Genomic DNA, 9,691 nt, shown 5'->3' with positions numbered 1-9,691 from the left:
CCATGCCCTTGAAGAAAGAGAAAGATTTAATGGTCGCTGTGAAAAGAACTTACTCAAACTAACAAAGGGCCTCTGTGAAAAATTCTTAGCTAATATCATATTTAACAGAGGAAGACTGAATGATTTACACATAAGACTAGGAATAAGACAAGGATGCCCACAATTTCTATTCAGCATCACACTAGGGATCCGAGCCAGTGAAATAAGGCAAAAAATATATAAATAAAAAGCACAAAGAAAAGGAAGAAATAAAATTGTCTTTATTATCAGATGACATGATTATATACATATAAAATCCAAAAGAATCTTTAATTACTAGAACTAATAGGTGAGGTTACTGGTCCCAGAATGCAAGGTCAATATACATAATTCAATTATATTTCTATTTTATACTGAGAAAAAACTGGAAAAAAATTTTTAATTATTGTCATTTATAATAATGTCCTAATAACCATAAAATATTTGGGGATAAATTTTAAAAAATAGGTACAGGATATATGTACTGAAAACTATGAAACATTGCCAAGATAAATTAGAAAAGACATAAATTACTGTAGAAAGAAACCATGCTATGGATCAGAAAACTCAATGTTGTTAAGATGTCGATTTTCTCCAAACTGGTCTACAATTTCAGCATAATCCAAAACAAAATCTCAGTAGGATATTCTGTAGAAATTGGCAATCAGAGTCTAAAATTTATCTGGAAATGTAGTTAAAGCAATTTAGAAAAAGGAGCAGGCCTGGAAAGTAACCAATACAGACTGGAACAGGACAATGAAGGCCTCCAGGAGAAATGTCTCCAAGAAAGAAAAAAAATTCCAGATTATGTGATGAATGGGTATGTATCAAGGAAGACATTTGGGACCAGTATAATGAAAAGTATATGGAAAATCCTGTCATTAATTCCAGGAAAAACAGAAGTTGTACAAAGAAAAGAAATATAAACATTGAACACAATGGTGAACAATTTTTTACATAGTTGTATAACAAAAACACTGAACGTTGCTCTAACCACAAAGTCCTTGAAAGCCAAAATACGAAGTCCATAGATGAGATCTAAAACTGGAAGAAGAAAATCAAGAGCTAGCTGAATAAGCATTATATTCAGAAATACGCACATCACTACAAGCTGAAACAGCTATGAGCGCTGGAAGTTCCTGCCTTTGCCTGCAGGAGTGGGACAGGAGGGCTGCTGCTGGTTTTCATTATAAGCTTTATAAAGTTATTTCATCTTTTAAAAATAATGTACATGAAATACTTTGATTTAAAAAAGAACTAATTTCAGAAAGCCTGTTAACATTTTCTGCTTATTTTTTATTTTTTTAATTCTTTAATTCATTTCTACCCTCAAGGTTGGAAGAAGGATCTTGAGTTTACAAACAGAATGCCAGGATGAATGAAAGCAATAGTGGGGTGGTGACAGCATAGCTGTTAGCCACTTGTGCCTTTCTGGGTCAAACCCAGAGATCTTTGGTCCCTCCAACCTTTGTTTGGAAACAGCAAAATGCTGTACTCCATCGTGATTTCTTGGCTAGTGGTTATCTCTGGGAAGACCCTCAGGCCCGAGAGGAGATGGCTCATTTTATTTCATCTGCATCTATGAGACTTGTCAGCCTCTGAAAGACCCGAACTAAATTAAGTTTCTGAGAAGAGACAATCTTAAACCCTATGAAATAAAATCCAGATTAGCAATTAATATTTTTGCTGGAACTAATAAGAATGGACCACTGGATGGGAGGGAAGCGATAGTGAGGGAGCTGTGGTTGGTCTGAAGAGTAACTAGCATAGGAGAAACATTTCAACATAATTACTTGAAGGCTGGAACATTTTAACCAAGCCCACAAAACAAATTTTGAAAACTTAAAAATCAGCAAGCACTGTGCCAAACATACATTCATATCCCAAACCCTGTCCCCACCCTATTCTGATGGTCACCCCATCCCTCACTCAAAGCCCATCCCTGATTCTCTCCCATCTCTAATGCCCCAGTGCCCTTCTAAGATGCTCCCCATCTCTGATTCCAGCTCCTTCCTGGACGATGAGCTCCTCCCTGAGGTGAACTATCTCCCTGCCCTTCACCAGATAGCTAGCTAATCCTTACCCTACCTAGTGATTAAAACACCAGTTTTTGATATATCGATAACACCATGTTATTTCAGTGCCAACAGCCTGATATTGTTACAGATCTGAAATCCAAATCATTTATGTCTTGAACTCTACCCAGAGAATGATACACTGCATTAATAATCTAATCAAGCAATGTTACACTTGTTTGAAGAGAGTTCTGACTATATCCCTCCCTTGTTTAAACACTTACAATTTATTTTATTGCTGTTGGATTCCTAGCTCCCAGGTTACTAGGGAGGCCAAGCATCTTTTCAGATGTGCATTAGTTATTTGTATTTCCCCAGGCTAAATATGGATCTTTATTTACTTACTGAAGTTCTTGACAGATTTATCTTTGGGCACAGGCAGCAGAAGGTGAGGAAAGGTGGGCATCAGGGTATGCAATAGGGAGGAAGGGAGAGGAAACAGAGGTTACCAGGCCCAGTTCTCAGCCTCCCCCCTGGATTCTTTCTGAATTCTTCTGTCTTCTCTCCTGTATCACATCTATCTCTTAGGGCTTGAACCCCTAACTCCTTCCTCATCAACCTACTTGGAAAGCCTCAAGCTGAACAGGCCAAGGTGTCTCCATCCTGGTCCCTGGAATAGCATTTTAGACAATGCCCCTCTTGTAGTCATTAATATATACCTAATATTCACTCCATTTCTGCCACGCCTCCCTTAGACTCCCCACATCCCCCACACTCATCCCATTCCTGAACTGCACTCCATACTTGGTCCCAACCCCATCTAGCATCTCCCTGAATCTCACTAACCCCATCCCCGGCCACTCCCTACTTCTGGGTCTCTCCCTATTCCTGACATTCATCGTTCTCTGACCTTCCACCTTATCCCAAGCTGCCACCCAATCCTTGCTTCCCCTCCGCCTCACCTCAGGCTCCAACTTCAATACCTGATCACAATCTCAACCTTGATCTAAATTCCATTTCTTAACCTCACTCCAGTTCCAACCTCAAACCAAATTAAGTTTTTCCGTTATGTTTTCTTCTAAGAATTGTATCGTTTTAGCTCTTAAATTTAGGTCTTTGATCCATTTTCAGTTAATTTTTGTATAAGGTGTAAGGGAAAGAGGGAAAGACCAATTCCTTTTCTGGGCATGTAGATAACTAGTTTTCCCAGCACCATTTGTTGAAGGACTATCCTTTCCCCATTGAATAGTCTGCACCTTTGTTGAAAGTCATTTGACCATTTACGCTTAGGTTTATTTCTGGGCTCTTTATGCTCAGGTTCTTCTTATCCTTTGGCTCCATCAGCCTAAGTGTGTTGGGCATACTTTTTGCCTCATTGTCACAAAGTGTCTGCCTCAGCTCCACACATCATATCCTATGACCATATTCAAAGGCAAGAAGAAAGGATGTATGTGTATCTCTCTCTTTTTTAATCAGGAATATTTCCCAGGAGTCCCCTGGCCCTAGCAGACTTCCTCTTAAGCAATGGTATGCTAAAGCCACCTTGTACTTGCTTGTGAAAGCAGATTAGTACATTTTCTAGAATTTGTGAGCTGGTTGCTAAACACTGCCACCCTTGAAATCATAGAGGGAGTGTTTACACCAGGGCACTTGGTAAACGTTACAAATCAGGGCTCTTCTCCCCGGAGAGTGGCATACCAGCACACTATTGCCCTTAAGTCTTATTAGTCAGAAGTGGATGATGCGCCCACTCCTAGCTTCAGCAAGTCTTAGAAAGTGTCTGTCACCTTCAGTCTCTCTCTAGGGAGGTGGACTTTGCTGGCAAGCAAGGAAAGGGAGAGTTGCAGAACCGATGAACGTGTGCCACTGACGGCTCCCAGTGGTGAGAGCTTTCTGCAGTCACTTCCAAGGATGCCTTTCAGATGTCCAGGAAACTGAGTGCTATGGGCTCAGTGGTAGGATGGACAGAGCGCCAGCAGTTGACATAGCAATTACGGTAAGGGGTAGGACGTCAGGGCAGGCTTCCCAAACCCCACAGTGGGGACCTAGGAAGGATGTGGCCCCAGCAATTCCTGTAACCCCAATGAGGCGTGGCCTTGACACAGACTGGGAGCAACCAGTGGATGTAAGGCTTGGAATGGGATGCTGGGGGGACAGGAGGAGCCCTGAGAGGCTGCAACAGGGGTGGGGGCTCAGATTGTAGTAGAAGTGTTCCCTGAAGAAGAGCCAATAAAGGAAGGCCTGCTGTCCTTGGCCAAGTACTCCTTGCTGACCAGGCCATGGATGGCCATGATCTTAAGGAGTCCATGGCGAAACTTCTGGCCAATGAAGGCATAAATGAGGGGGTTGAGGCAGCTGTGGAAGAACCCCAGAATCTCGGTGGCGTCCAGGGCCCGGCCAATGTCATTGCGGCGCTCGCAGGTCTCCTTGATCACCCGGATCCTCATGAGGGTGTCTGCGACCAGGACCAGGTTGTAGGGCAGCCAGCAGAGCAGGAAGACGAGCACAACAGCAAAGATGACCCGCATGGCCCGGTGCTTCTGCCCCATGTGGGCCTCAAACAGCGTGCGCAGGGTGAGTCCATAGCAGAAGAGCATGACCAGCAGTGGCAGGAGGAAGCCAAAGGTCTGGGGCAGGATCCGCATCACCATCCGCCATTTTGTTGTATTGGCACCCATGTGTTCATAGCAGACTGGGCTGGAATAGGGTGGTTTGTAGGCCTCACGTACAATGAAGACGGGCAGGGACAGGATCAGGGACAGGACCCAGATGCCTAAGCATATGAACTTGACCCAGTGTCGCTTCTGGGTCAATGTGCGTGTGGCATGGACAATGGCCAGGTAGCGGTCTATGCTGATGCAAGCCAGTAATAGAATACCACTGTAAAAGTTGATTTCCTTCAAGAGCGAAACCACCTTGCACAGGAGTGTGCCGAAGGTCCAGCCCTTCGCCTTGGAGGCAGCCCAGATAGGCAGGGTCAGGGCAAAGAGCAGGTCGGCTATGGCCAGGTTCAACAGGTAGATATCGGTGACAGAACGGCTGACCCGGTTGTATAAGATGACCAGCATCACCAGGGAGTTTCCCAGCAGGCTCAGCAGGAACACCAGGGAATAGATGACAACCACAGCATCCTTGTTGAGTGTCTCAGTGTCCAGCCTACAGGGACTATAATATTTTTCTGTGGGTGGTGTGCCAGTGAAATTTTGAAATTCATCCTCAATGAACATCCACCAATCAGTATCATTCCATATGTTTTCCAGGACAACAGCCATGGTTTGATCTAGTTGAAAAATCAGAAGGAATGAAATGTGATTTTAGTAACTCAGATTCAAGTCACTCTCTTCAAGGATATGAGAACAGTTCTTGAGCTATCTCTTGCATCTCTGTCGGTTTGGCAGCCAGATATCCCTTCCTTTGCTTTTATGAGGGCAGTTTCACAGTACTGTCAATCTTCTATAACTACAAGGTTTGATCTGAGCATGGAATAAGATGGACTACAGAGCAAAAGCCATTGGTCAGCCCTCCAACTGCCTCAACTCTACCTACAACTACCTCTGCCCTCTCTTTAGCCTTCTCTATGCTTAACCATGTCTTGCATTCAGATGGGAGAGCCAGGTTGGTCTTACAGATTCAGGGGAGGGCCAGTACTAAACCAATGGAAGGAGGCAAACCTCTTCCTAGATGTCCCTCTCTCTGTTATTTCCCCTCCTATGTTTTTCCTGATTCTTATTTAACCTTTTTAGAATCTATGGAGTGAAGGAAATAAAATAATAGCAACACATTGCATTAAAGTGTATTTCTGAGCCTTCTTTCTCAAGGAACAATACATTTTTTGGTCCTCTTTCTAAAGGAAGTTTTAAGCTTTTAAGAGAAGTACCCATCTAGTGTCCTTAAATCACCTCCTAAACGTCCACAAAACCATTCATCAGTTTTAAAATATCTTTTTTGGTTGTGAAATACTCTGTTGAAGCAAACTCTTACCAGAAGCCCAGTGCATAGAACAGATAAAAGCTCCTGTGTTGAGGAGGGAGGATGCGCTGCTCTCTACCCAGACAGCCATGAACACGTTTCTCCCGAAACTCCCGGGGCTCTCCAGAGAGCAATCTGAAGACTTTTGGAAAGTTACTGAGCCTTTCAGTCCTCATTCTATCCTGATTCTATCATTAATAATCCGTGTGACCTTGGGTGGGTCCTTCTACCTCTAAAGATTTCAGTTTTCTCATCTGCAAATTGAGGTAGGCAAAGTAGATAACACTTGAGTTGCTTCCAGTTCTGAAGTCCTAGAAGTTCATTCAGATCCACACATTTTAATATGTTCTCTCCCTGCCAGTACAGCATTTGCACAGAAGACGAAGTCGTAGGGCAAAGCAATGAACATCAAATCACAGAAATATAAGCCTCTTCCCTGCAAAGGGGAGAGGTGGGAAAAGAAGAGGTGCAAAGGCTGTGGCCTCCCTGTCACCAGCTGCAGACATGTAGGGCATTCGAATTGAATATATGAACACAAGGGAGGAAGCAGGAAGCCAGCTGGGCAGAAAGCTTCAGGTACCAGAGAAATGGATCCATTTTCTAAAATACAGTCAAGCCAAGCCTCCCTCCCCAAAAGAAGTCCTGGCAAACAAAGGTGGCTTCCTACCTGAGGCACAGGCCAGGTGTGTCCGACCTCAAGAACTCACAGACCAGAGTGACTTATCAGCTAGTGGGAACTGTGCGAATAAAGGGAAGTAGGGAAGCCACATCACAGCTCACCTCCTCATGAGCCCTGCCCATGTCTATATTTGGAGAACAGATTAAGTCAAGGGATCACAGGGCATCAGAGACTCCCAGGGTCCATACGGCCAACATGAAGATGGAGTTAAGGATCCATTATCTGAATTCTCTGCTCTGTGGATGACTGTTTTTATTCTCCTCTTTCCCCACATTTATTTCCATTTGTTTATCCCTTAAGTTCCCATAGACTGCCTTTGAAAGCTTCCAACTTATCTGACATAAATAAAAGGGAAAGGATTTTACTTTCAGCAGTGGAGTCCACTTCAGGAGTTCGCCATGCGAGGGCCTTGTAGGAGTTGTAACTCTCGGGGAGAAAATATGTTCCCAGCCTGGGGCAAATGACTTTGAAGCCAAAATTAATCAAAGGAAGAAATAAAGTGGGAGAAACCTGTTTATTGCTTACAGGCAGTCGTCTACTTCTGCTCACCTGTGTCTCTCACTACCCGGCGCTGCAAAAAGGAACCCCACCAAACCTCTCCCATCCAGATATACCCTTGCTCCCCAACCGCCAACCTTGTAATCACCTATTTGATATGGAGATGCACTAAGGCCAGGCAAGAGATTCTGGAAATACTGCAATTTTACCCACAGAGTCCTCCAGTTAGGAGGGACTTGGGAGCAATCTGTTGGGAAGAAGGTGGAAGTCTGCACTTAAGTTGTGTTTGGACAGCAAGCACACAATTTTTACCTACATTGCAGGTAAGCATCTTTGGGGCAGCCTGGGGGCTGGTGGAGATGTTGGTGGGGATTTAGAGGGGAACAAGCCCCCTCCACCACCAGCCACTCCTTTGCACAACCACTGCCCACAACTGGTTGATTAAAATGGCCTGAGGCTGGGACCAAGGCTGCTCTTGGAGTCTGGCTGGACAACAGGGAGACCACTGAGCCAAAACAATCAGTGGCTGGAGAAGCTGGGGTCAATGTCATCCCACTGCTCTCCCAGTAATGAAGGATGGCTTCTCTGGGAACCTATCGCAGCTACTCCCCAAGTTTTACTTTAATCATTTCTCCAGTATAACATGAACCATATTATACATGTAAGAATGTGCTGCAACGCAGCCCTTCCTCACTAGCCTAGGAGTTTCGGGAGAGTAGGGCCTCTCTGATTCATCCCCTAGCCCTCTTCCAGGGAACAGAGTAAGTGCTTGATCAGTGGTTGTAGAGTAAATGACAGTAGATATATCTCCTATGATTCAGGCAGCATGCATCACCACCGTGGTTCAGTGTCTATCACTTTTGGCCACACAGCCATATGTAAGGCATGTCTGAGAGCTCCATATCCATACAGCCAGGCTAGTTTGTCTGGAATTGCTCTTTGCCAACCAGCCTCTGTTGTTTAAAGTCAGCACCTATCTGTTCAAGTGTAAATTCTGCCCCTATAAATGCCCAACGTATCACACCACTGGTGCCTACAATTCTGCCACTGGCAAGCACATTTTTTAGGCTAAGTCATGCTCTCCTCCTGCGTTCTCTTATCACTGATAAATAGTGGCAGGAAGTGTAAGGGGACAAATCCCTAAGGCTACTCATGCTTTATTCTTCGGATGTTAGACTATTGGGATCTGATGCCTTGAGGACCTGAAGATGGGGTAGTCCCTGGAAGGAGTAGACTCGTTCCCCCTATGAGTCATCTAGGGAAAAGTTACTCCTGGGGCAGAAAATAGTGACGGAGGACACAGGAGAAAGCAGACTGTCTGGGGCCGGAACTGCAAAATGCCTGCACGTGCTCAAGCCCTGGCGGAGGCGATGGGGAAAGAGAGAATTTGCCACAAGGGGGCAGCAGTCACTGGGCAGGGAAGCCCATGCAAGGCCCATGGAGAAGACCAGGGCAAGAGGAACCCTACCTCATACCTAGTTTTAAGCTCCAATTTGTGTATAATCCCTTCCGCTTTTCCTAAACCCTCAGTCATGTAGGTTCAGCATTCCTGCCTCTTTCAAAAAATGACCCCAAAGAGGGTCTGGTCCAGCCTCCAGCCCAAGGAGTCAAGGGGAAGCAGCCCCTCTGGCTGAGCAAGGGGTGGCAACGGTAGCTTAGGTCTCCAGTGGGAAGGCGATCTCCAGGGCGAGAGTTAAAAAGAATCTTTCCCCTCACAATGGGAAAGAGCATTTCACTGCAGGAGGGGAAGGCACATATATAGATGAGCTTGGAATAAAACTGTACTCACTTGAACACATTCCAGCAAGTTCACCCACCCAGCACATCTTCCGCACCACACTTCCCACTTATAACTGCTCCCTCTTAAACAGATCTATAACGTTCCTAATGGGAAGGCACTTTTCCATTCTGTGCAGAACATCCAGTGCTACAAAGATTGCTGTGACATGTGCAGCTTGAATGCCAGCCTGCTGGCAAAATGCAGAGGGCCTCTTCTTGCCACTCTGTTCTTAAAAAGGCAGATTTTAGGCCAGACCACATGAGCAGCACAATATGGCCGTAAGTGTATCTATTTTGTCCCTGTGTCAAAATAGCTTTGATGCCAGCATCAGCATCTCTTCACATTCCTGCAGAAGAATCTCTGGGGACCAAAATAGAAGCAAGAGAGGTGGAGGAGAGGATCCCCGTCTCCCCAGTGATCATCCCCATTGTCACAGTGACAGTTTCTGGGTTAAGTGTGACCTGAGGTGATCCACTTAGAGCCAAGTTCAGGATGGATGGCTGGGGACTGTGGAAGAACAGGTATGTAGTCTTGTTCCTGCTAGCAGTCATTTTGCTACCATACATGGCAAACCAGCCCAGAGACCAAAACTAACCCAGAGGACGGCGGAGCTGAGAGGATCATGGAGATTCACAGAACCCAAGTCCTAAGCAAACCCTGCCCAGGTCATCTTCTCTCTGTACTTTCCAGTTATGTGAGCCAACAAATTATCTCTATTATTAAGACCAGTTC

The 9,691-nt window shown here is 45.0% G+C and overlaps 1 protein-coding gene across 1 annotated transcript; it reads right to left on the bottom strand.

Annotated features, from left to right (window-relative positions):
* Positions 1-242: 242 nt before the first annotated feature.
* CXCR1 (C-X-C motif chemokine receptor 1) lies at positions 243-6,758 on the bottom strand. The gene is made up of 2 exons (XM_017645599.3): positions 6,670-6,758; positions 243-5,313 (listed from the first exon to the last, which is right to left on the bottom strand). The coding sequence occupies exon 2, from the start codon at positions 5,303-5,305 to the stop codon at positions 4,226-4,228; it is 1,080 nt and encodes a 359-aa protein (XP_017501088.2). The 5' UTR covers positions 5,306-5,313; positions 6,670-6,758; the 3' UTR covers positions 243-4,225.
* Positions 6,759-9,691: the final 2,933 nt, after the last annotated feature.

Source organism: Manis javanica, chromosome 12 (genome assembly GCF_040802235.1).
Source record: "Manis javanica isolate MJ-LG chromosome 12, MJ_LKY, whole genome shotgun sequence".
Taxonomy (NCBI): Eukaryota; Metazoa; Chordata; class Mammalia; order Pholidota; family Manidae; genus Manis; species Manis javanica.
The sequence above is the reverse complement of the archived record's forward strand: the minus strand, read 5'-3'. Positions and strand labels throughout refer to the sequence as shown.